We start from the raw sequence: 27684 nt of genomic DNA on the forward strand, positions 1-27684 counted from the left end.
TTGGCAAAGAAATAGGGAAGTTTGGAAAAGTACTTATGGGGTTATTGTCATAATTAATTTTGGGGCACTTAAACCCTCCGCTGTAGCCTTAGAATTTAATAGAATCTCAGAGTCAGAAGAGATCTGAGTAGTCGTCTAGTCTTCCTTGACAACATCTCAAACCTCTCCCCCTCCTCTCCACTCACACCATAACCACCCTAGTTTAGGCCATCATCACCTCTTGTATTAACTCATTTGTGTATATCTTGTGTGTCCCCAGTAGACATAAGCTCCCTGAGGGCAGGGACTCGCTCATTTTTGTCTTTGTATTGCCAGCACCTAGCATACTGCCTGGCTTAATAAATACTTATTGACTTGAATCTCTAACTTGTATCTTAACAAGATTCCCATCTTGAAGGACAGCCTCTTTTGAATACTTCTAGTAGCAGGAAATTTATTGCTATTCAAGGTAGTTCATTCTATTTTTTTAGTGGCTGTAATTTTTAGGAAGTTTTTTCCTTCTTTAACTAATAAATTGTAATGTCATAACAATTTAATATTATTCTTATTTTATTATTAATCAACAAACATTCGCTTATACAAAGAACAAAGGATTATATATGAAATCTTGAACTGCTTTTATAAAGTACATATTAAATTTACAAGATAGTAACAAAAGTACTCAGTTTGTCTTATTTAAATACTTGTTTTCTTCTGTGTTTTTGTTTTGTTTATGCTCATTTCTCCCACCCTAAATAGAAGCTCTCCCTTGTAACAAATAAGTGTAATCAAGCACGGCAACATATTATCCTTGTCTAGAAAGGACATTTTTCTTAAATTTGCATCTAGTAACTTCTACTCATTGTTCCTAGATCTGCCTTCTGAGGTCAAGAATAAGTCCAGTTCCTCATGACTACCCTTCAGATACTTGAACTATGTCCCTCCTTTACCATGTCCTTCAAGTCTTCTCTTCGTCAGGGCAAACAACCTCCTTTCTTTTGGCTGATCCTTAGATGGCCTGGTTCTGGACTTGTCACTTTAAATAAGAAGCCTCCTTTAACAGAGGGCAGTGTGGTGGTGTAGTGGAAGGAACACCGGACTTGGAGTCAGGAGATCTGGGTTCAAATTTGTTCCTTACACTTACTAGCTAGATGATTTTTGTCAATGAGCTTCAGTTTCCATATCTGTAAAATGGAATAATAAAGCTTGTTACCATACCTGCTCACAGTATTGTGAGAAAAGGATTTTATAAATCTTAAAGTGCTCTAGAAAGAGGAGTTGTAAATGTGTGGGGAAATTTCTGGCTTTCACCCATGAGCTGCGGTTCTCCAAATTTCCATCCGTTTCCGTCTGATGGCCCCATAAAATAAGATTACCCTGATTTATAGAGGGTCTAAAGAATCCCAGTGGAAAGCCCTCCAGCGTAGCCAGCTTCAGCTCCAGTAGTTTAATCAATTAAACACTGACAGGAAGCATTCCTATTCTGATGGTAACATGGCAGGTTCTGGAGAAGGGTGTGTGATCCTGATGGCTGTGCTGAGATTACTGTCACTGAGTGATAGAGTTGTGTGTGTGTATTACGGTCTATCCCCTATTGATTGTTTTTAAGAGACTGGCAAAATTGAACAATGAACAGGGGAAAGCATTGAATAGAGGGGAAGCTTTGGGCTTACGAGGCTTTCGGGACTTGAAAGGCCTTTGAAAAAACTATGATGGATGTAGAAAAATGAAAGGAGTGAGACCAGTAAGATTTTTCTCAATGGCTACATTTTCCACAGTCCCATAGTGGCGTGTGGTGCAGGGTATGTATGTGTAAAGAGCTCCGAACTAGAGTGGGACTCCAGAAGCCCTGGCCCCAGTCCTGGCCAGGACCTGGGCCCACATAAGTGATTTGATCAAATCACTCCCCCTCTCCCATTTCCAGTTTCTTCTTTTTTTTAAGATGGAGATGATCACTTTCCACAACAAACCTCATAGGGTTGTTATGAGGAAAACACTTGTAAATCATGAAGGGTTGTAGAAATGGGAGCTATTAAGAAATAGAGATTGAATTCAGTTTTGGCTTAATGGAAAGAGCACAGAATTTGGAATTCAGCACACTTGGGTTCACATCTAGATTCTGCTCCTTATTTAAGCAAGTCATTTCACCTCTCTGAAGCACAACTCTAAAATGAGGGCGATGGATTACATGGTCACTTCCAAATCTCAGTCCTGTGAAATGGAGCACATCCTCTAAAGGCACAGTCTGTATTATTAAAGATAATTGCTGATGGGGAGACAGGTAACAGCTATGTAACAAGCCCCCATCACCCACAGCAAGGCTCTGTAGCACTGTAGGTATAAAGCAGTGGTGGGAAACCTGTGGCCTCAAGGCCCTCAAGTGTGGCCCTTTGAATCCAAATTTCACAGAATAAATCCCTTTAATAAAAGGATTTGTTCTTTAAAACTTGGACTTGGTCAAAAGGCCACACCTGAGGACCTAGAAGGCCACATGTAGCCTCAAGGCTGCAGGTTCACCACCCCTGGTATAAAGAAAGCTCATCTTAGAGTCAGAAGAACTGGGTTCCAGTCCTAGTTCCACTTCTTACCAGATGTGGGACTTCAGAAGAACCTTTCCCTTCCTCTCGAGCCTCAGCATCCTTACACAACTTTCTTCACAAGTGAGATATATACAACTGTAAAGCATAAAGAAGCAGCACCATTAGAACTCTTCTTATTATAGTCATTTACTTGTAGCAATTAAATCTTTTGCTTCCTTCTCTTTTTCTTCTTCCCTCAGCTTTTATCATTTTGTTACCACAGGGCCTGCCATTCTGTAAACAGTTCAACATTTATCAAGCATCTAGGGTGCAGAGTAGTGTCTCTTGCTGGGGAAAATGCAAAGTTCAGATCCTAGTATCCTGTGATTTAAAAGAGATCTAGAAATCATCTAGTCCAACCTCATTATTTTACACATGTAGAAACTAAAGCTCAAAGGAGGGAAGGGTAGGGACCTGCTTCAACTCACATAAGTGATCCAGAGCTGAAACCTTGACCTATGCTCCTCATACTCTTTCATGCTGTGGCTAAGTTGATGCTTCAGTACTTTCAGATGTGACAGAGACCCTGCCCTGAAGGAGCTTATGCTCTAGGAAGATACAAACACAAATAACTGTATGACAGAATATCATGTAGTAAGTGTATAAATAGTATAAATAGATCTAGTAATGGTGGTGGCACTAGAAGTCCTAGTAGCCAACCTACATAGATATGTATAAGAGAAAGAGAGAGCAAATTGAGTGCTTTTAAGGTTTCAAATGCAATTGATTTTATTTTTGACATTTATTATCTGAGTTGAGCTTCTCAGTAACTCTGAGTTGAGTTATATAGACATTAACTTCATTCCACAGAAAAGCAAATGAACATTCTGATAGCTTAGCTGACTTACTCATGGTCATACAACTAATAATTGTTGGAGACAGATTTTGAAACCTGATGTCCATGGCAGTTAGGCAATATATTGGAGAGAGTCCTGGACTTTATGTCTGGAAGACCCAAGTTCAGACCATCCTCAAACACTAATTAGGTGAGTATCCTTGGCCAAGTCATCTCTTTGAGCCTCAGTTTCTTTATATGTGAATGGAGGGTGTTAGCCTCTAAGGCCTCTGAATTCCCTTCCAGTTCTCAATCTGTGCTTGTATGCTCCTTTGATTCTGAGAGGAATATTTTATCAGATAGAATCTATCCTACCATCTCAGTATTCAAACCTGGAGTCCTCTGACTTTTAGTCTGCTGCCCTTGCCATTACACCACACATGCATTACCTCCAGGGCTTGATAAGGGCATATTTCAGACCCCTGAGTTCCAATCCATGTAAACTGGAGTGTTTAAAATGTTCTTAAACTCACAAAAACTATGATGTATAACAGTGCATCTATAAAATGTTCTAATATAAAGGTTTGATACAATATAATACAAGATGCTAAGCCATAGCACAGAACATTAACACAGCAGGCTTTGACAAAAATACAAGTCCTTCTTTCTAGTGAAATCTTTGAAAAACTATGAACCAGCTTCTTACCCCTTGTTGCTCCCGTGAAAGTAGCCCTTTCTTCTGCTATTAACTCACATTCCCAGCTTGACACCTTATGGCTAATAATGTTCATACTTGACTGAACTGAAAAGAGAACAAAAAGACATAGAGAAGAGGGACTACACAGAAATGCAGCCATCCTCAGAGAAAGGCCTGCAGAGGAAGAGCCAATACTATGGCTACAAAAAGAGACAAGAGGAGAGGATGAACAATTGCCAGATGAACACTTTAAAAGGGTGAATAGGCACATCATGGACAAGCAGTTCAGACATTTCTTTTCTGGTGCTGTGAATCATGTGGGAAAAGCGAAGGGAAGGCCCACCAGAGAAGAGAATTATTTCATTGCCTAGAAATCCCAGTTTCTTTCCCCTTGAAAGGTACTAGTCTAAGGTTGGAAGCCCTATTTAGATCCACAGGGAAGGAGAAGACCCACCAGAGGTGGAAACATTGCTCTAGCAACTCTTGAATGGGGAGGAAAGTATTCAAAATAGTACAGTAAGTCAGTAAAACTCTAGTCTAGAAGATATCTGAGGAGGGTAGAAACACCAAAGAAGGGAGGGCAGTTGTTTTGATTCTTTATGGGCTTGGATGATTATCTTTTGGTTTTTGTTGGATGAAATAAAACCTGTCCTATATTTATTTTCTTGTTCTTAGCCCTTAGCATGGGACCTGAGAGATTATTCTCTTTCTTTCTTTTTTTTCTTTCTTTCTGGCAACTTAAATCCTATACATGAAGCCAATTCTTAGGTTTCCAAAACCTTGAATGAAAACACAAGTCAAAAGAGATTTATCACAGACTCTCAAGATGAACGCATTTATGAGCTCAGAGCCTCATCAGATATTTGTTAAACAACTACTATGTGCAGAATATTGTTTCAAGTGCTTAGAAGAAATAAAAAGTTTGGTAAAGATATGCTCCCTGCCCTCAAGAAGCATTCTGTCTAATAGGATATATCATATACACAAATAGTCATTTTTACCAGTATTACGTGATTGTCCATTAGAGAAGGTCCAAGTGTGCTGTGTTTCATCTGAGGGGCAGGAGAAGGTCCTTATCAGCATAGAATCAGGAAAAGCTCCTTGGAGGAGGCAGCGTTTGAAATGGATTTTTAAAATTGGATAGCAATTGAGCAGATGATGAGAAGGCAATAAATGCCTGTAGATGGACCTCATTTATAGACTGCCTCACAGACCCACTGAGCAGATTTGCCTGCTTTGAGAAACATTCCTGAAATCTCAAGACTGCAAATCATTCCCACTGGTTTTTTAATTCTAGTGTGTATTTAACATAAGTCTCTGGATTCTCTTTCCGCCAGTTCTTGTTGCCCTTGTCATAAAAGCAAACAGTCCCCTTGCCTGCTCAGGACAGGCTGAGAAACTCACTGAAGTATCACTCTAAGCTTAAATCCTCAAATGGCTTATGAATTTACACCAGCAGAGAGTAGAAGGTCAATGTAGGAAGCATTAGTGTGTTGAGCCAGCTCCAACTACATAAGTCTTAAACCAAATTAATATATAGAAATTGACAAGCCTTTTGCTGGGTGCTCCGTAGCTTTAAGACCTCTACTAAAATCCCATCATCTCATCTGCCCATTATTAACATTTCAGCAAAATATAAAGTTTTCATTAATCTCCCCCAGCAAATTTAGGACTGAAAACTGGCAGTTGTTTCAGCTTTTAGGACTACATTAGCTGGTGTATTAAACAAAATGTGTCATACTTCAGTATCTTCTACAAGAAACTAAATCAATTTCCCCCCATATTTATGCACCACTTTATCTAAAAGCATCTGAATTATCATTTACAGCGAAGATGCTTTATTAGCAGCTGGCACTGAAATTGCTCAGTAAAAAATTATATGTCACGTTATAGTAATTTTTAAATTGGTTTTAATCCAACATCATAAAATGTAAAATCTTGAGTGTAGGGTTGTTTTTCTTTTGTTGTTTCCCCCTAGTAACTGGGCATATTAGCTTAATGAGATGTTACCTCTTTCTTTCTACATCCAATACCTGCAATATTTAGGAAGTAACAATTAATAAATAATTTAGGTTCTTAACTCAGATATCAGAATGAAGTTGTTTCAGGTAATTGCATTTACTCAAAAAATAGATTTAAATAATTCTAAAATATTTAAAGGTTTTCATATTTTTGCCAAAATTTTCACATTTAAAATGTCCTAAAATAGAAATTAACAGGCATTTTGTCAGTTATGTTTCAGTTAAAGTATAGATTTAGGGAAATGAACGATCATTAAAAACTGTAGGCAATAACCAGCCACCCTCATGAAAATACTAGAACAAAGAATGATAGGATAGAAGGGACCTTAGAACATAAAATGCTCCAACAGAGGGTATTAGAAGTAAATGGTAATTTTAGAATGCAGAATGTTAGAACTGGAAGGGACCTAGAAACACCAAGGCTCATTGCCTTCTGTTCTGTTGCTGTTGCGTGAAGGACCACTACACTAGGCCTTATTTTCTGACCTGCTGTTGCTATACCTGAAAGACCACCAAATTTACCACATGCTGACACCTATTAGAGTGAGGGCTCCTGAAGAGTAGGGATATTATTATCTCAATTCTCTATTTGTAGCATCAAAATGTAGCACAATGCATAGCTTAATAAAAGCTTTTTCATTCTTTTATTCATTCATCAAAAATTAAGATAGAAAAGGAACTTAACAGAGAATAGGTAGTCCAGTAGTCTCCAAACCTTTTTGGTCATGTACCCCTTTCAGTAAAAAAATTGTTAAGCCCTATATGTACACATATGTATGTGTGTATGTTTTTGTAATTTACAAATTATATACACATACTGTTGTACCAATAACTGTGGATATTGTAAAACTTTAAAATAGACACATTTAAAAAGATGAGATAAAGATGAAATAATATTTGATTCTAGTCCTTGAGGAGCCACTGGAATATATTGAATGGGAGAGTGATATGGTCAGATCTGTGCTTTAAGAATAGCATTGTGAGGGGGCAGCTAGGTGGCTCAGTGGATAGAGCACCGGCCCTGAAGTCAGGAGGACCTGAGTTCAAATGCGGCCTCAGACCAAACACTTGACACTTACTAGCTGTGTGACCCTGGGCAAGTCACTTAACCCCAATTGCCTAAAAATAAATAAATAAATGAATGAATGAAAATAAAAAATAAATAAAAAGAATAGCATTGTGGCAACTATACAGAGGATATATTAGAGTAAGGAGATACTTCAGGAAGACAAATTGGGAGGCAATAGTCCTCGGCAGGGGTGAACACATGAAAGCTGATGAGATCACCAAGAGGGAGTCTAGAGAGAGGACACCCACAGCAGAGGGAGGAGGGACATGGATGATGATCCAGTGAATGCCACTGAGGAGAGCCAAGAGAGAGGAATGTTACCAGAATGCCAAAGAAGAGTATTCAGAAGGAGAAGGTGTTCATCGGTATGTTGCAGAGAAGTCGAGCGGGATGAGGACTGAGAAAATGCCAACAGATTCTGGAGTTAAGAAATCATTAATAGTTTTGGAGAAAGCAGTTCCAGTTGAATGATGAGAATGAATGGAAGCAAAGTTGTAAAGGGTTGAAATAAGATAAGAAATAACTTCTTTGAGATCAGATGACGAGGTGTCAGCATGCTAGGGAAGGCTTGACGGAGGAGGTGGCTCCTGAGTTGGACCTTGAAGGATGAGTAAAATTTAAAGAGGCAGAGATTATGGTAGAGATCAGAATAATGGTGTACTGTTGTGAAAAACACTCAACTCAGTGAACAAAGCCCATGTTCAAATCTTGCCTCCAGCACTAGTTGGGTGACCATGGAAAAGTCATGCTTCCTTTCTAAACCTGTGTCTTCATTTATAAAATGAGGGTAATAAAACCTGTAGTAGCCACCTCATGACATTGTTGTGGAGCATCAAATGAAAGCACATGCATAAAACATTTAGCAAACTTTAAATAAAGTACTGTGGAGTTATTGGCTATTCCTACAGTGAAGTGTGAGTAATCCATTTGGCTAGAAAATTGAGTCCAGATGGGAGAAGGTAGTAATGTGAGATCAGCCTGGAAAATAAGGCCATTGCTAAACTGGCCATTTTAGGTGAATGAAGATGAAGTCCTTAGGTTTCTGTTCTCTTCTCTTCAATACTACGGTGGGCTGTGATCCCATTGGTATGGGTGTTCCTTCTTGACCAGTGCAGATAAGCAACCCACCTCCACCTTCTCATTCTCTGCCTTTTTCATCCATACTTTTCCTCCAGGGATTTGGCTGATTTACTAAAGGCCTTCCTCTGTTTGTTGGTTGTTTTTTAAAAATATCTTTTATAGCTACCAATGTGGCATGTGGTGGATCAGCTGTTCTCTCTCATTCTTGCTCCATGACTCCCCTGCCTACTTTTACTTGCCCTTTAAGATGTCTTTTATTCTACTTCTTACAGTGTGTCCTCATTGGGAACATTATTCAGCCTGCTGACCTCTGCCACATGCCTTTTCATTGCCTTTTAGATCATGCCGTGCTATTAAGTCACCTCTCTGCTTTTTCTTCTCCAACTTAAATAATCCACGTTACTTTAACTTTTCCCTAATGGCCTTGGCCATATGCTATTGTTTGGTCTTTCTGTATCTTCACATATTTGACCACGCTGTTGATTCCTTACAGGTTCCAGGGGAGAAGGGATTTCGGAGGAGGATCCTCAGACTGACATAGCCACAGTCCAAGACATGCTGTCCAGTCACCATTACAAATCTTTCAAAGTCAGCATGATTCACCGACTCAGATTCACAACAGATGTGCAGCTAGGTAAGACACAGATACAAGGCTAATTTCACTTTGTAAATCTTCAGGTTTCTTGAATACCATAGCATATGAGTATGGCGTGAAACTGTGCGCAACTTTTATGTGGCCCAAATGACTAGAAGTAATTTATTTTCTGAGAAATTGTCTAAACAATGAAATTTAAAATATGTAATTTTTCCCACCTGAGGGAATGATGAATGCTCATTGCTCCAGCTTGTCTTCCTGCTTATTACGAAGCATATTGGAACTAGAAGGGACTTGAGGCTTTCTTTTCAAATGGATTCATTTATATGTAAGATTCCATAATTTTTGTTCAGCATAATTGACTAAAGAACTTAATTTCTCCCACAAGCTGCCTTTGGAATAACTTCTTTCTGATTGTCTCTTTTCTCTAAATATATGTATCCTTAGACAAGTCATCTCTCCTCTCTGACCTCAGTTATCTCATTTGTAAAATGGGTGATGGAGTTAGGGAGGAAACTGACCTAGATGATCACTCAGCATCCCCTAGTTATGATGATCTGTAAACTGAGATCTCTTTCATAGTTCCATCTTAGGCATTCCTGTTCTGAGGGGCCTTCCAACTCTGAAATGTTATATGGAGAAGGGGGTGGAAGGTTCTAATCCTAACAGTCTGTGCGCTGTGTTCTGAGGTTCCTTCTCTTTTTAGCATAGTTTGTTCCAGCAGTCTGTATGCCTTAAGTCCCTTCCAGCTCTGATATTCTGTTCCATGTTCCAGGGTACTTCCCTATACTCACATTCTCAGTTTCCAATAAAGCACATTTCTTTTTCCATCTGTAATACTGACCTTTATGCTTTTGGTGACTCTCAGAGCTTATATTTGAATCTGTACCAAAGATTTAGAACTAACTTAAATACCAAGATTTTGTCATATAAGCAGCATCCTTCTTTATGATTCATGATAAAGAGATATGTTTCTGTTTGGCTTGAGCCTGAAGTGCCATAAGCTGAAAAATATGATAATAAAGTCAAGAGACCTGGAATCCAGTCCTGGCTCTGCCACTGTCTCACTTATGTGACCTTGGGTCAGTCACTTTACCCCTGTGTTTGATCTTCATGTACTCAGACTATTACTAAATATCTTCCAGCTGTGACATTCTTTGTTCTGAGAGTCTTTGCAGATCTGACACTCTGTATCCTAAAGTCCCTTTTTACATTCTATCCAGTGAGTTTCCCTCCAGCTCTACATTCAATGATCTTCTAAGGGGTTAGACTTGTTTTACTAGGAATACTAGGTGGAAGCTGCAGAGAGACTCAGACCTGATGTAATTAAATATTTCCTACCTTTTAGAGCTGCCCAAAAGTGGTATAGGTTACTCTATCAATAATAGGTTCCCCGCTTTGGAGAGTTTCAAGTAGAGGCTGTGTGACCATCCTTCCTTGCCTGGTCCTAGTGCCCACACTTCCTCTTCTGACTGCGCTTCAGCTGGCACATGGGAAATCTCTGACTATATCATGCCAGCGTCCCGAGACAAAGAAGGTGTTGGAGAGAGGAAGACTTGAAAACAAGACAAAAGCCAATTCTCTCTTCCTCTTGCTTTTTGATCTCAGTAATAGTGGCCAACGAGCCCAAATGCTTTTGTCAATGAGCCCTTCTTCTCTGTTCATTCCTGTAGCCCTGTAACATGGCTGCCCCTCTTTCCTTGACCCATTCAAACAAAAGATAGATTTTGACATTTGCCTAGCTACAGTAAAAGGATGAGACCATAGAAAATATACAGTACATAGAGCATAGAGTATACAGAATTAATAAAAAGAGAACCAGGAATATCACCCCCACTGCCAAGGGAGTGAACAAAAGCTCCAGTCAGAAATTGAGTGGTTTAGACTCAGTACTGTAGAGTTGGCCATCATGTTTCCAGGAATGATAAACCATGCATCTTTCCCCAGTCTTTTTTCTGCTCAGCTCTACCTTATGCAGCCTTTAGTTATCTAGGAACAATTTCCAGTGGCCATGATTTTGCCTCCCTTGGTATCAGTAGACCATTATATCTGCCCCACAAGCTAGAGAACTATCCATTCACTCTGGGTATAGTCTTACAACCATAGACATGGGAAGAAACTGAGCAAAAGTAGGAGCAACTGGGGCAGTTATAGGAAGGCAGATTTAAGCTAGTCATAAGGAAAACCTTCTGAATAGTCAAAGAGCTGTCTCATAGTGGTATAGGCAGCCTCAGTGAGTACTGAGTTCCCCATCACTGGAGGTTTTGAAGCAGAGACTAAAGAAATACTTGTTGGGAATGTTAGAGGAAATTCCTGCTCAAGTTTGTGTCAAGTTGCCTGACCTCTGAGGTCCTTTCCAGCACTGGAATTATAGAATTCTGTAGTTTAATTCCTAATACCAGTTATAAGGGTAGAGGAAAAAGGACAGTCTCTCATGATCTCCTAATAGTCTGGTTCAATTTTTAAGCACAAATATAATTGATACTCTTAATTAATAAATAATTGGATAGGGGAGGAGCTTGTGTTTCTAAGGGGCTTTCTCAATCAAGGAAGCATTTTCAAATTATTTGCTTCTGTGATGAAATTCAAGAGTAGTCTCCAGAGTCATAATGGAGCCCTTATCAACTCTGAGGAAGTCCATTTCAGTTTCAGTTCAATTTAACAAATATTTCTTAAGGATCTGCTGTATCCAGAGCCTTCTATCTGAAGCTTAGGGGACATAGAAAGTTTAGATTAGACATCATGCCCACTCCCATGGGAGTCTTAGTCTGGTAAAAGGACATGACATATACACAGAGAGCTATAATGCACAGTGTTAGATGAGAGAGGTACAAAACAAACTGCTGTAGGAGGGCCAGGGGCACAGGCAGGCAGCATGAAAGTTGCATTTTCAGAGATGGATGGGATTTCATGAGGTAAAGAATGCACTCCATCCAAAGGGCAGCAGCACCAAGTGACCATGTAGATGGAAGACCAAACAGCATGTGCGTTAGATGGAGGGTGGGGACAGTTTGGCTGGCACCTACACAGACTAAATAGAATTAAGTTATGTGAAACAGCCTGAAAGGTAAGGTGGTGCCAGATTGTAGGGATCCTTGAACACCAGTCTAAGGCATTTGACCTTTACTTGGTAGGCATTGAGAATTTACTGAAGGATTTAAAGCCGAGAAGTCACGTGACAGATCTTTGGCTGAGAAAGATTCAGTCTGGCAATGTTTGAGAAATGGATTGGTGGGAAGAGCAGGTGGAAAGACCTGTTAGAAGAGTGTTTTAGTCCAGGTGGGTAATAATCAGGATATGTGTTAGGGTGGTGGTAGTGGAACTGAAGAAAAGAGGAATGGATGCAAGGTAATCAGAAACCTTGTGAAATTCAGGTGAAATACATTGATATGTATTGTGATTCTTTACATATTTGGGAAACTGATGTTTCCTTACTTTATAAGGGCTATAAAAGGTATCATGTCTCTCCTTATAGGGGAACCCCTTTATTCAGACTTAAAAATATAAGTGCTCACTCTGGTCCAGAAATTTCTTTGTATTGAAATGCAGTCTTGCACAAAGTGGAGCCCAGCAAAACAGTACACACTTTATGAGCAATGAAATGAACTACGCTGGATTCTGAGAACAGTAAATAATTTAGTTTATTTCAACTGACTAGGCAGGTTCTTCAAATCTCTCCTGACACTGATGAATGAATGGTCTCCTCTCTCCGTCTGTCCTCTGTCAGTCAGAACAAGATATTTCACTTTCGACACCTGTGGCGTCATCTTCTAAGTGGTGAGTGTTTGTATGAGGCCCTGAGAGTATCCTGTCTTCAGGGTTTGCCAAAACCACTCTGAGTTATTAACACAAAAGATATCACAGCTGTAAGCTGGAATCCTCCCGCTGCTGAAGGCCATTATAGCTCAGTGTCATCTAGAAAGATTTCCCAGCTAAAAGGGACCTTAGAGGTCATCTGTTCCAAATCCCTCACTTTACAGATTAGAAAAATAAAGCCTGGAGTAAGAGAAGGGACTTACCCAGTGTTACATAGCTTTTAAGCGGCAAAGCCAAGATTCAGACCCAGGTTTTTCAGCCCCAAGCCTGATACACTTGATACCCCACTATGCTGAACTTCTGATAGACTGCTATTTCATACCCAAACCTTTGTTTTCAAAGGAAGGAGCAGTGAAGAAGATACAGATTTTGTTCTTGGTCCTGCACTCACTTTCTACTCAGACCATTCATGGATCTTATTCATAAGTGCTATTTAGAGATCCAAGAAAAACTCTAGAAATTGTAAAGAGTGTCATGGGTATCAGGTTAGAGGTAGACCTATTATCTCATCCAATCATTAAACCAATCTTTTAACAACTCTTGTAGATTCCAGTTGTGTAACAGCTCATTCATCTATCCTTTGCCCTCTATTTCCACTGCCACCACTCTTATTGAACTCATCATAACTACATGTAATAGCCTCTTTTCAGGTCTTTCCTCTCCAGTCTTCCCCCTAGAATCTGTACTTAATGTCATTGCCAGGCTTATTTTCCTTATGTATGGATGTAGTCTTTTCACTTCTCCACTCAAATTCCTTTAGTGACTTTCTAGTGCTTTCCAAGCAAAGTTCAGACTGCATTCAAGGCCCTCCCCAATTTGGCACTACTATACCTTTCTTACCTTGTCTCATATAGGGCCTGACACATAGTGGACACTTAGTAAATTCATGCTGATTGACTGGCACTGCTCCCCCACTATGTACTTCATGTTCCAACCAAACTGGACTATTGGACTTCCTTGTAGTGACCCCCTTTTTTCAACCCCATTGCCTTTGCTCCCACTGTTTCCTGTGCCTAGAATTCCCTATCTTCAAATGGTGTAAATTCTTACTCATCCTTTAAAACTGAATTCAGATAACTTCGCCAGGAAAGATTTCTTAATCTCATCCCCTTGTAGACATTCCCCATGCTGACCTTCCTTTCCTCTTCCTATGTCACATCTCTCTCATATACTTGTATTTTATTTTGTATTTTGTGTGTGTGTGTGTGTGTGTGTGTGTGTAGGGACCATATATCTCCTTCAGTACTCAGTTTAGTATTCTACACATAGTTGGTACTTAAAAAATATTGTTGAATAATTTTCAGTGACTCCCTATTCCCACAAAGCTCTCCACTCAGGCATTGGAAGCCCTATCATAATTTGGCTCCCACGTATCTTTCCAGACATACCATGTTGCTCTTTTCACATATTCTTCTCTAGATTCAGCATTCTTTCTCCTGCCTTTGCACAGTTTTTTCCCCACCCCCAAATAAAAATAAGAAAATTTATTTTCTTAAAAACTAGTTAGAGTTATGGCCTGGTTCCTGGTCAACCTCGGTCTACTGTCTCTTAGTCCTGCATGCCTTCTACTGCACCCTGTTCCTTCTGGATGGGTCATTAGGATTAAAAACTGAAAAGGCGCAATCATCCATTCTAGGGTTGGAGGCTCTGGGCTTCTACCCTTCATGCAGGATAGCTTTCTGTGAAATGAATATTAAGCCAGCCCCAGACATTCCAGGTCTGAAGCTGCCTTATTAATAACTTCCTGTCTCCATGACAAAATGTACATGCACAACTATTCCAAATTTCCTCACCAAAAAAGTTCTTGCTTTGGGCTTCTTTGACTCCTGCTGTGACCAGGTCTTAGAAGTGCCACTGTACATATTTAAGCAGGACTCCTCTAAGGTCCCTCATGGTCCTCTGTATACCAAGGAAGTACGTTAGGGAGCAAGAGGGCTCTCTCTCATGTTGCTTTGCCTGGTAATTTGTTACTATATGGGAATGTATCTTGTCACTGGTACCAGCTAACTGCCTTCTACATTTTAGGTCACTTGTTCCCACGTTACCTGATACAAGGCAGCACATCTTCTGTCTCATCATGAAGGGGACTTGGCTCATATTGACTCTGGCTCTCCTCAAAACACTTCCCCCAGAGCCAGAGTGGTTTGCTCTTTAGAGTGAAAGAAACTTTGGGGGTTTATTCCAGAACTTGGAATCATAAAATCATGTGATCTGAGAACTGGAAAAAATCTTAATACACATGTCAAAACATTGAGCATAGCATTTTAGACCTGGAAGAGTTCATAGGACATGAAATGTTTTAACATTGAAAATTAGAGCTTAAAGAGATCTTGTAACGTAGACCACGATCACTGTACGGTGGGCGTGGCTGCTCACAGTGCTTGGATGAGCACGATAGCACCAAATACAATCATTGTGATAGGGTGAAGGATCTCTCAGCCTTGCCATTTGCCCTGCCACTGTGTCCTAGACCTCTGGGCACTGGCATCTGATCTGTCAGTGCACCAGAAGGAGCCCTGGGTCTTGCCATCCGAGACTGCACTGACTGTATACCCTTATGCTGTATACCCCATTTCTGTGCCTTTCCATCCTAGAGCTAAACAGCGTGAACTTCTGGAGAGCAGAAACTGTCTTGTTTTTTTATTCCCAGCACTTAGCATAGTGCTTGGCACATAGTGCTTAATAAATGTTGTTTTCATTCTCTTATCTCTTACATCTGGAAAAAAATTTAGCAGGTCATCTAGTCCACCCCTCCATCCTGAAGGATAAATCCCTCTATAACTTGTCCAACAAACAATTCAGTGGAATAAAAGACCAACTGAAAACCAGCTACTCGCTTACTGTCAAGAAAGTATAGAAACACCAATGTCACATTTAAAACTCAGAAGCATAAATTTCATAACTTGGCAATAAACAGTTGTCTCTGTTTTCAAGAAACCTTCTAGTGGAATTTTCATATGGTTTAGCTCCCCATTTATTTTGTAGACATCTGATCAGCAATAGAAATTCAGTCTGGTTTCAAAAAAAATCTTTGCTATATCAGAACAGTGGATATACTGTTGATTAGATAAATGATTTTGGATGAATATACTAAGAGTAATCCTTTATAGCCCCAGGCTGCTTAGTGATTCTCCCTTTGGCCTCTCCAGGTCTTCAAGGATTTACAGAAAGCTGAAAATAAAAAGATTGTAGGATTTTTAAAAACAAACAAAAAACAACTCTTTAGGAATTTAAACAATGCAAGAGCTTTTGTCAGCTAAGCTAGCAAGTTATAGAAACTTGATGAATGAACTATAGCTCTTGATACCTGAGTGAATAAACAGTATCTCTCAGTAAATTGAAAACTATACCCAGACATGATATTTCATGGCCTCAGCCTTACAGAATTTGTGGTTTGACTTGGCATAATAGAAGAATACCCTCAATTTGTAGTACAAGTCTGGCTCAGTTATTATGAGACCTTAGACAAGTGACATGCCTCTTAGATCCTCATTTTCCTCATCTGTAAACTGAGAGGATTTGATCATAATATTGGCACCACTTATCTCAGGGTTGCTGTCAGAAAAGTGTCTGACGTTCTAACTAAGGCACTTATACACAAATAATTTTAAGGCATCATTATCATTATTTATAGTGGGATGTTGCAGAATGTTGGGGTGGTGCCTAGGAGAGTGAATCTACATGAAGTTCTTTAATCAGTGTTTTAAAATGATGTGGTTGTAACGAGAGGCTTCAAAGTCAGGAAGACCTTAGTTCACGTTATGCCTCTGACACGTACCGTCTCTCTGACACGTGCCCCAGACCACCTTCTTAAACTACGGGGGCAGAACAAGTGCTGACCTGTATCGACAGAGGGAATTTCCTATGCCAGTAAAATTGTATGTCTACTCCAAATGGTCATATTTTCTTTCTATGGAATCTGGTAGGCAACTGTGAAATAGTGATGAAAAGAGCCCTACGCACAGTTGCCAAAAATTCAGTTTCAGGTCCTAATGCTGCTACCAACTAGCTATATGATTTGGCCACATCATTCACTTCTCTGAGCCTTGCTTTTTGTCTTCATTCAGTCATTCAGTAACCTCTGACTCTTTGTGACCCCATGGACCATTTTCCTTGTCAAAGATACAGTAGTGGTTTGTCATTTCCTTCTTCAGTGCATTAAGGCAAACAGAGGTTAAGTGACTTGCCCAAGGTTACACAGGTAGTAAGTGTCTGAGGCTGGATTTGAACTCACATCATCCTGACTCCAGGCCCAGCTCTCTGTTCACTGAGCCACCTGGGTCCATTTAGCTCTGGGTAATAATGCTTGTTCTGTCACTCAAGGCTGTGAAAATCTAGTGAAATCTTGTGTGTAAAGTGCTTTGTAAATGATAAAACACTATATAAATATTGGCAGGCTTGAGAGCTGGAAAGATCTTAGAGATAATTTTACAGAGTAAGAAACTGAGGTGCAAAGATGTGAAGGGATTTGCCCGTGGCTCACATTTGGCAAGAAGCAGAAACCAAGATTCAAACCTAGGACCTAAATGTGCACTTGATTTAACTTTTAAAAGCTTTGAAAAACATATATTCCATTCCAGTGAAAATGAGATGAACTTCAGGGTACCTATTTTTTGTTGTCATTTATTTTTAGCTGTCTTGTTAAGGAAGGATTTATATACTAGTGTTGATGGAGGACAATGTTGAGCAATGTTTTCTGTTCTTGACAGTTGGTGTGATACTTTGCTTCCAGTGAAGTTTGACTCACTGTATCTGGAAGCTGTCACGAGTAAGAGCTTGAAAAGGTCATGACAGATGACTAAAGATAAATGGTTAGGGGAGGAGAGCTGTTACAGGAAACAAATGGCCTACCTTGTTGGGTAGGGAAAGGAGCTGACCCTGCCCAGTACGGTAAGGACCATAAGCTTTCCTTACCCACCTTTGGCAGGGCACTCATGTTTAACACTCTCCCATTTCCAGTTCACAGTACAGAATAAAGCCAACTCCAAACTTCTATAGGAATACTCTGAATAACAATAGAACTAGATGTCTGCAAAGTCAAAAAGAACCCTAGATCATAGAATGTTAGGGATCAGAGGGACTTTAGAATAGGAAGGAACCATAAAACATAAAATGTCAGAACTGTAGAAGGGTTCTGAGAGAGATCCAGTACAGTTACCATCACAAAAGGATTCACCTCAAGTGTTTCTTTAATTGCGGTTCCACAGCATTTGAATGCTTACAGGTCATTCATTATCTTCTAGACAGCAAGCTTGGAGATCAGAGAAATTTAAATCTTTAGTGTTAGGGGATCCTGCTGGTTACAAGTCAGCCAGAAACTTAAAATTCAACATTTCTAAAATAGGAAAACAAATAGCCAGTGGGGATTTTTTTTTCTTAGATTTTAAAACTGAACTGACACACTTTCTTTTTCTTTCTTTCTCTTTTTTTTAAGAGATTGGGTCTCCCCATATCGCTGGAGGTGTAGCAGCCACTCAGACATAGGTCATCTTACCCCTCCTTAAGCCCCCTGGTTCATCCCTAGGGACTTACCATATTGATGCCAGACTTAGTACTGAACACCTGATCAGCTTAACACATTGAAGTTCACAACTCCAGAGCTCAGGCAATACACCTGCCCCTTTCTTCCCTGTGGCAGCAATTAGAGACATGCACCGTCATGCTGGTCTCAAATGAAATGCTTTTATGTCTCTTATGTTCAGGTAAAAATAGAGAAAGCTATTTCTTCACAGCTTTTAGGGTTTGATATTGTGGAAAAAAGAATGGAGCCAGTATTCATAGGTTAGCTTTAGTGTCTACTGCAACAGGTACTATTTGTGTGACCTTGGATAAGTCAGTTAACTTCTATGGGTACGGTTTATTCATATACAAAGTAAGTGGACTGGAGAGTCCCTTCTAACACTACCATTCAGTGAGTGCTAAATTGATGTTTATGAGCCTCATTTTCCCTCATAACCTACCTTAGCAGGAGTATTGTTAAAGATCCTGTGAGGTCATAGATGTGGACTGTTGGAAATGCAGCATGGTGTAAGAAGATCACAGGAAATATGTTACATGTTATTTGCATGTTTCTACTGTGCCCCCCAGAGCAAGTCTGAGCCTCAGTGGACTATTGAAAATGCAACGTGGTGTAAGAAAAAGATCACAGGAAATATGTTACATGTTATTTGCATGTTTCTACTATGCCACCCAGAGCAAGTCTGAGCCTCAGTTTCCTCATCTATAAAATGAGATTGATGTTACTTGGACTACCTACATCACAGGGATGTTGTAAATTGATAAAGAATATGCAACAAATTCTAGAGATCATAGTGTTTGGAACAGAAAAAGACCTCAGTAGTTTAAAAAAAAAAAGCCTTGGAATCAGAATACCTGGACCCAAATCCTAGCCCTGATAGTTACTCCTCAGGGAATGTTGGCTGCATCCCTTCTTTTGCCTCATCTTTTTTCTTATCTTTAGGATGATAGTTGGAGTAGATGATCTCTCAAAGTTTCCCTTCAGCTCTATGTTCCTATGGTGTCGTTCAACCTCAAATATATTATTATTGTCATTCATACTATTACTAGAATAATGCTGCAAAGGGGCATCATTGGGGAAGGAATTCATGTGCTGGTGTGGGAGCTAAGGCAGTTGATGCTGCGATACGGAACATAATGGATGAACTCTACAGTAACAATTTGCAGATAAAAATAATAGAAGTTAAAGTGTACTTTACATGATAAAAGAAAGATGAAAGAGAAGGAGAATGTGGTACATCTGAGATGGCTGGGAAAACTCGAGGCTTTGTGAAGTAGGCTCTGTTGAAAAGATTGATGCAACGGAGAGTGACCTTGGCTTGGAACAGGAGCCAGTGATGTATGTACGAGCATCTCTCTGCTAAATGGACCCAGATTTGTAGCACTAATATACATGGAAGCCCAGAACCAAACTCAGTATGGCAATAAATCAACAGCCACTTTGGATGTCATTTCTAGTTTATATTCTACTATTGTTCTATCACTTTAATTCATGTCACTATCATCTGTTCATCTGGAACAGGTTTATATAATTTTCCAGTGGAGTTACCTGACAAATCCTATCAAATTAACAAGGTACATTAACAATATTGACTGACTGTAGCTTCAGGAGGTGCAGGGCCATAGGACAAAAATTTTAAAATATGTCTCCAGTGATCTTTTTTTTTTCACTCTCTTTAGCCCTCCCCCATCTCTCCCATACTCCCAAAAAAGGCATGTGAGACATAGGGTTTTTAGTTCCTCATAAGATGTACCTACATTTATTTTTGTACCACTTTGTGTCACAACTTTTATAAATGTCAAAATAAAAATAAAAAAAAAACGTCATGATCAACATACAGAGCTTAAATGCTTTTCTTTCTGGGAACCACAGAAAAAGGCCCAGATCTTAAGCAGTCAGTAGCCAAAGAAGAAGAAAGAGGAAAACTGGGGAGTTGCCATCTGTTTGAAGTGAAAAATAATGTCATTGGCCTTCCAGCCCATTTTTACTCTCCTGAAATTGAGGCCTTTCCTTCCTGAATCACTGGCACTCATGAAGTGCTGCCTAATTAAAATATAACATATCTGAAATAGGTCTAATGACAAATCTTGGCTTTTGACTAATTAATTTAGAAATCCTTATAGATCACCTTTGCTGGAGCCCCCCACGGTCATAACTAGGGTTAAGCAGCCATTAACCCATTAGTGTGGTGTTTATTGAAAAGAAAACACAGGAGTCACTTTTATTATAATTCTTCAAGTGGAAGTCTTCTGCCTTTGACTAGTGATAGTTTGGTGCTTATGACGAAAGAAGATAGAAATGTATGAATATGAATCTTCAGTATTCACTTGTATTGGGCTAAATTTGCTGTCAGAAGATGGTTGATGTTTTAATTAAGCCATTCTTATTCATTCACACTAGATTCATTGTTGAAAATGAAGTTTTCTCACACTTCACTCCAGACCCGCCTAGACTTCTAAAGTGTTGCAAACAAAAGCCCTCACGTGAAATAGGCTGGCATGATTTGTCTTTTGTGCTGCAGCATGTCCATTTTATTATTTTAATTACTTCTACCTTTTTTTCCCCCACACTGACCTTGACCTTTATCCTCTGACCGAAAAATGCAATTACTTTAAGGCTCCATATGGGTCCCACTCTGGAAGGTACACTGAAGGTTTTGTCTCACTCCGTCAGGAGACAAATCCTTTAATTTTCAATGAGTGAGAAAAAGAGAGAGCCCGGCATAGGTCATATATTTCACTCTGAGTATATATTCCTTTGCGATACTGGAAGAATGATTGCTATAAATTTCAGTGATTATCTCAGGATGCTTTGTAGCCCTAGTGTGCACGTTTTCCCTACTCCTTTAATCCCCTACTGCTGTATAGCCTGCCTTACACAGCTTTGGAAATCAAATCTGAAGGGGTAATATTAACGTTTTTCACTTCTGTCCCTAAAGGCTCTGTTGCATATTATTCCCTGGTGTTTTACACCTAGTGCTGTGTCTAAGGCAGCATACACAAATAAGTGATGTTCTCAGCGCCACTCCTCAGAAAACCAGACTGATAAATGGAAAGACTATAGAATCCTAGTATATCAGAGTTGGAAGGAACGGAGACCTGTCAATGGAATATTCCAGCTGGAAGGAGGCTGGAAGAAGGACACTAAGACCCAGAAAGGGGATGCAACTTGCCCATGGTCACATCTGTAGAAGTGGGATTTGAACCCAGGTCTTCTGACTCCAAATCCAGGGGCTCTGTAAATGTGAACTATTACTGCTACTACTGCTATATTAATTACAATGCGTAAAGAATATGAAATGGCTACTGTGATGTTTACACAGTCCGCTGCTATTGGTTTTTCTCTCTCTCTTCTGACTTAAAGGTATCTCTGGAGACAAAGTGGAGATAGACCCCGTCACTAATCAAAAGGCCAGCACAAAGTTCTGGATTAAGCAGAAGCCCATTTCAATTGATTCTGACCTGCTGTGTGCCTGCGACCTTGCTGAAGAAAAAAGCCCAAGTAAGGCAATCCTTTTATTTATATCCTCCTCCCACTCTTGTCTCTCTGTGTGTGCTGGGTGCCAAGAGAATATATGAGCACCATGTCTTTTCTTCCTTGGATATGTTTAATGTGTTGCAAAGCAGCTCTTTCCCTCTAACCGGAGTGTGTAATAATGTCAAGAGCTTATAGGCCCACCTTCTGTCTGTTTTTCAGCATAGTTCATTAGGAATTTCAGTCTGACCCACTAAGTAAAGGCAAGTGAGCAGAGTCCTTTCAGTGTCTTTCACTGGGGTTGCCATTTCATGATTGAGTAGCATCCCATACTTGGTTTTCTAACTTAGGGAGTCAGTCAGGTCTTTGTCTTCCATAGTTGGAATATTGGGAAACCACATTGCTGATAAATAGATAGATAGATGGATAGATAGATAGATAGATAGATAGATAGATAGATAGATAGATAGATAGATAGATAGATAGATATGGAACTGTTTGAACTTGTTTGATACTATCATAGGATCATAAAATGTTAGAACTGGAAGAGATTTTAGAACTGAGAAGGTTAGAACAAAAAAATGTCAGGGCTCAAATAGACCTTGAACTATAGGATGTTAGAGCTGAGAGGGCTCATTTAGAAGAAAGAACATCAGAGTTAAAGAACAGTGGATCCCAATCTTTTTAAGTGAGCAGACCTCCTTTTAACATCGAAAAAGTTCATAAAACTTCACATTCTAGTAGTTACTGTTTGATTCCATTGATTAAGGAGAGACAAAAACCAATAAAACTTTCAAATTAATCTGTATTAATCATAACAGTATCAGCATATGGTTTTTAAATAGCAGTGCACAAATGCACAAAACATTCCATCTATAGAAGTTATATTTGCTACTTTATTATGTACTGAAGAATTTAGTGAAGTGACTTGTGCTTTCAAGATTATAGTTTATATAAGTCTAATTCAAATAATTAAAGTTTTAGCCTTAGCTCTGGTTCTTCATATAGTTTTACATACCCCTTGCAGAGCCCCCCAGGGGTGCACCGCCTTAGAGAACGTCTACGCCAGGGCCCTTATTTTATTGAGAAGGAAACAGAAACCAAGAGGCCAAGTGACTCACTCAGAGTCACATCACAAGTTAGTATCTGGACTGGGACTTATACTCCAGGTCCACAAGGAGTGGTATGACAAAGAAAAAGTAAGAAATGACAGAGACTGTTTGCCATATATCTCAGATCTCCATCCACTTTGTAATACGTGACACTTCTTCAGGCAACATAAGAAAATGTAGGCAGCCTTGCAGATAGCTACCTGCCTATTCTCTTCATTCTAATGACTCCATTTTGTTCTTTTAATTGAATTTTTTAAAATGTACTTCTGTTATCTTACCTTAAGTACTTTAAAATAAGACTTTTGGAGTATTTAAAAATAATAGTAGCTCCCATTTCTGTGGTATGTCATGGTATACAAAGCACTCACCCTGCAATATCCATGTGAAATAGGATTTGTAAGTCAGCATTATTTCCATTTTACAGATAATGAAAAACAGGTTCATGGAATTGAAATTATTTAAGATTATAGGATTTATGTCTGGAAGAATCTTACTTAGAGTTCATCTCTGCAGACCCCTTCCTTTTTCAGATTAGGAGACTGAGGCTCAGAGAAAGTGACTTGCCCAAAAGTCACATAAGTAGTAAGAATCAGAACTAAATTTCAAATCCAAGTTATCTGACACCAAGGTCAGTAATTTTTTCCTGCTACATTGTGAGGTCTTTCTTACTTTTCTACAAAACTACGCCAAGTTTGGGGGTATATTTTACCCCTTCTCATCTAGCAGCAGTTTTGGGTGAAGGCAAAAAGGTTAGAGATGATGGAAAAAGAATGAGTGAAGAGTATCCCATATGTATTGGGATCATGTTGTCATTTCATTTCCACAAGAAATACATATTTAATAGACTTACATTTTAGGTAAATTGACCTTAGCATGTAGGGGAACTTCAGTGTGCTCCTGAATTATTAGAGCACAAGTATCAGCAAGTCCTGCCTCTCTGGACACCGTCAAGGACAGGTCTACCAATAGGCCGTGTACTGAATGAATGAATGAATGACTGATAACCTGTCTAGCTAAGCATTGGGAAGCTCAGCATCACCAGGACATGGGTTTGTTTGGGGCGTCTTTGGCCTCTCATGAAGACTCTTTTCCCCACCGTTAAGAGCATGCTCACTGTTGAAATATCAGGCCTTTGGAAGGATTGGAGAAGAATTCATATGAAGTACACTAAAACTAGAAGAGTCCTTACAGATCATCTCGTCTAACCCTATTGTCATCTCACAGATGAGGAGGAATCAGCCCTAGGGAAATGTTGTGATTTGCCCAAGGTCATATAACCAGTTGATGTCATAGCTGGGTTTTGAACTTAGAACTCAATTCTTCCTGACTCTCAAGTCCACTATACCATACTACCTGCCATGACTACAATGTTTTATTAGATGAGGTGGGAGTTTTTAAATCAATAGGTTCAGAATGAATTATTTTGTACCACACCAAAACAGAGAGACATTTAAACCAATCAGCTTGTGTGCTGTGTGGTTTATTTTATTTTATGGCTTCCAGTACTTTTATCAAATTAATTCAGTGAATAAATCTAAAAAGTTCATCTTCAAACCATCATCAGCCCACTGAATGAATTTATGGGACCTTTTTTGAGGATTAATGATAACCCTTTTTTATCTTTTGTATCTGTTGAACCTTTGAAAAAAGTTATTTTAACACCATGAAAGGAATGAACCTCACTATATTTCATAAGTTTAGTCTGTGATTCTTATCAGCTCAGTGATGTATGTTCGTAGCTGAGTTTACATCAAAAATTATTCTTGGAGCCTCCTTGAATGAATTATTGTGAAGACACAGGCTGAAAATAGATAAGATTTTTGAGTTCTGCAATATATTTTCTTTTCCCTGTTTTTATCTCTTGCATCCTAAGTGTGCTGCTTCCTAGTCTTGCTGAAGCCAGAACAAAAATAAGGCAATTGTGAAAATACCCTGAGATCTTTATGAAATAGCTATATTTTTGTTGGCATTAGTGTTGGGAAGATGCTAAAGCTCTTCTCTGTCTGTCATGTGACAGGCTTGGAAAATCTTTAAACAAAAAACAAATGACTGAAGAACCTTCTAAGGTACTAGTCTGTATTGTTTGTCTAGAAAATTGTTGTCAGGCCACTCTGGTGGACACCATAAGCAAAGCAACCCTCGTTTTATTAGCTCCATATTCCAAAAGTCTCTGAATGATAGACTTGGCACATGGACTGAGCTTTCAAAGAGTGGCTCGATGTCTGCTTGTCGCAGATGTTTTACAGGGAATCCCCCCTCAAGCATAGGTTAGACTAGATGACCCCTCCAGTCCTTTCCAAATTAGATTCTGTGATTGTGGTCTGGAATTGAGAAAAGAACAATGGATTTAGAGTCAGAATACTGCCTTTGTACCCTTGATAAAGTCTACCTCCTCCCACTTGACTTCTGTTTCCTCATCTAAAATGAGAAGGTTGGACTGGTTGAAGGTCAAGGAAAAACAGTGCAGTATTGGCTTTGGAGTCAGGGCACCTAGGCTGGAATCTCCACTCTGTCCCTTCCTTGCTGTGTCACTTTGGGCAAGTCACTTTATCTTCCTGGGCCTGAGTCTTCATTTATAAAATACGGTAGTTAAAATAGTCGATCTCTAAGGTCTAAATCCTGTGATCCTATTACTTCACCCTATGAGCAGACTGCTGGTAATGAAACACATAATGACATACATCTGTGGTATGGGAAAGACTGAGACCCTGCAGCCATACTTCATTAATAGCCATTGTCCAGCTTTCACCCCTTTAACATCAAATTCTCACCATTAAGTCATGTTCGAAGGAAGATTTATGACCCAGCCCCCATGGGTGAAAAGGGGGCTGGAATTCTGCAACAAAATAGACATGTTGCTTTTTCAATTTTTGCATATTGACGTGAACCCTTTAAGGAACTAGGTGAGAAATTCTTCCTATCCCAATATAGAATTGAGACTAAACAACCAAGCTCTCTTTAGCATTGGCAACATTAGTTTCCCATCTTGGTTTTACCACCCTCTTAGACTCATAGAATGTTATAATTGAAAGAGACCTTAGAACATAGACTCTTGGGGGCAGCTAGGTGTGAATAGAGCACCAGCCCTGAAGTCAGAAGGACCTGAGTTCAAATGTGGCCTCAGACACATAACATCACTAGCTGTGTTACTCTGGGCAAGTCACTTAACCCCATTGCCTAACCAAAAAAAAAAAAAAAAGAACATAGACTCTTAAGGCCTAACCTATGAAAACTGGTAGGAATCCTCCCCCTTCATCTTCCAGATAAAGGCACTGGGGGATGTGACAGGACTACACAGTGATAAACCCAGAGGATTGGAATCAATTCTTAGAACTCTGTGAGGTTTTTAACTGGCAACTGCATTTTTTTTCATTGTTGTACAAAAATAATGAGAGTGGCAGTGTGACATCATGGATTAAATGCTAAACTGGGAGCCTAGAAGACCTGGCTTCTGATCCTGTTTCTAACACTTCCCTGAGCCTCATACAACCCTCTAGGAGTATAAGTTGTAGTTGTTTTGCAGTCTACATTGATGGAAGGCATTCCCACACTCACCAAATCACAGGTCTTTGAAGTATTGACAGGCAATAATAATAAGGATATCAGCTCCATTTCTATTACTCTCCTGTTAGTGTGGGGTTTCCCTTGACTGGCACCAAGTAGACCCCCTCTATACCCTCTCATCCTGTGCGTTTCTCATCCTTATCTTTCCTTAAAGCCTCCATGGAAGATCCACCCCATGTGCTAGAGGTCTTGGCTACCTTATTTTAATATTTCTTGGATGTCAGTCGAGCGTAGTTCTGTAGTGCTTCATAATTTTCCAAAGTCCAAACCTAATTTCGTGAATTAGTGAATAGAAATATTAGTCACGCCCTTTTTTTTTTAAACAAATGAAGAAACCAAGGCTGAGAACGTAAAAGTGGTTTGCCCAAGGTGACGCAGCTAGTAAAGATCAGAGCTGAAATTTTTTCCCAGCTTTCTTGACCCCATTTCCTGTGTTCTTTCCACCACTCTGTGCAGCCATACGGGCTGTGTGCTTTTTTAAAATTTAAAACACATTTTTATGTGATTTTTTAAAGAATAGGGTATTACAACTTCATCTCACAAGCCACTGGCCTTTCTTTTCAACTGATCCCCATTAGAATCCATTTGGCATTATTTTAAAGGGCTAGTTATAGTCAAGCAGAGGTAAGGTTTTATTACAGAAAATTCTGCAGATTTTGAGTCCTGAAAGGAAGAATTCTATCATTAAGAAATAAGATTTAAACCTTAATAAAGTAGCTGTCATTTTTATAGCTGAAAAGAGTCTTGTATCTCAATTAAGTATACATAATATAACATCTTAAGGAAGCAGCATAATAGGTGTAATATGATTATGTTCTCTTGCAATAGTGTAATTTAAATGAAATCTGATTCTGTTAATGCCAGTTATGTTTTTGGACCAAGAATAAAGCTTCTCTGCTCTAAACTGTGCTAGTATTCAAAATGGGCCAGAGTGACTGGTGTGTTCATAGAATCCTGGAATCTCAGGGCTGGAAAGGACTGATAGACAGCAGAGCTTGGAAGAATCTTGGACTATCAAGTGATAGCACTCAGAAGAACATTAGGAAATAGAATATTAGACTGTATAGTGTTAGACCTTCAAAGGACAATAGAATGTCAGAATTGTTAGGGACTTTTAGAACATCTTGGAACATGTAGCACAGAATGTTAAAGCTTAAAGGAAACTTTGAAAAACGTGTAGTTCAGCCCCACCGTTTTACAGAGGATCAGAGGGAGGCCCAGAGAAGAGAGATGACTTGGCCACTGTTGCTGTATAATGGTTCCTTAGAGGTCATGTAGTCCAGACTCACGTGAATCAGAAATTTCCCTCCATAGCAGAGGCGTCAAACACACACCCCCTTGGCCCACCACACTGCTGAGTGTGGCCTGAACCAGATTAAAATGTATTTGGGAAATATTTAACAAA

The 27684-nt window shown here is 39.4% G+C and overlaps 1 protein-coding gene across 4 annotated transcripts in view; it reads left to right on the forward strand.

The window, feature by feature from the left end:
* MAPKAP1 (MAPK associated protein 1) overlaps positions 1 to 27684 on the forward strand; it is a 319648-nt gene that overhangs the window by 259435 nt on the left and 32529 nt on the right. For all 4 annotated transcript variants that reach the window (XM_020967543.2, XM_078150124.1, XM_020967541.2 and 1 more), the window contains 2 exons: positions 8694 to 8834; positions 21493 to 21630. In XM_020967543.2, the coding sequence (XP_020823202.1) occupies positions 8694 to 8834; positions 21493 to 21630 (279 nt within the window). The remainder of the gene's footprint in view (positions 1 to 8693; positions 8835 to 21492; positions 21631 to 27684) is intronic.

Source organism: Phascolarctos cinereus, unplaced genomic scaffold (genome assembly GCF_003287225.1).
Source record: "Phascolarctos cinereus isolate Bilbo 61053 unplaced genomic scaffold, phaCin_HiC Scaffold_2;HRSCAF=192, whole genome shotgun sequence".
In the NCBI taxonomy this organism is placed as follows: domain Eukaryota; kingdom Metazoa; phylum Chordata; class Mammalia; order Diprotodontia; family Phascolarctidae; genus Phascolarctos; species Phascolarctos cinereus.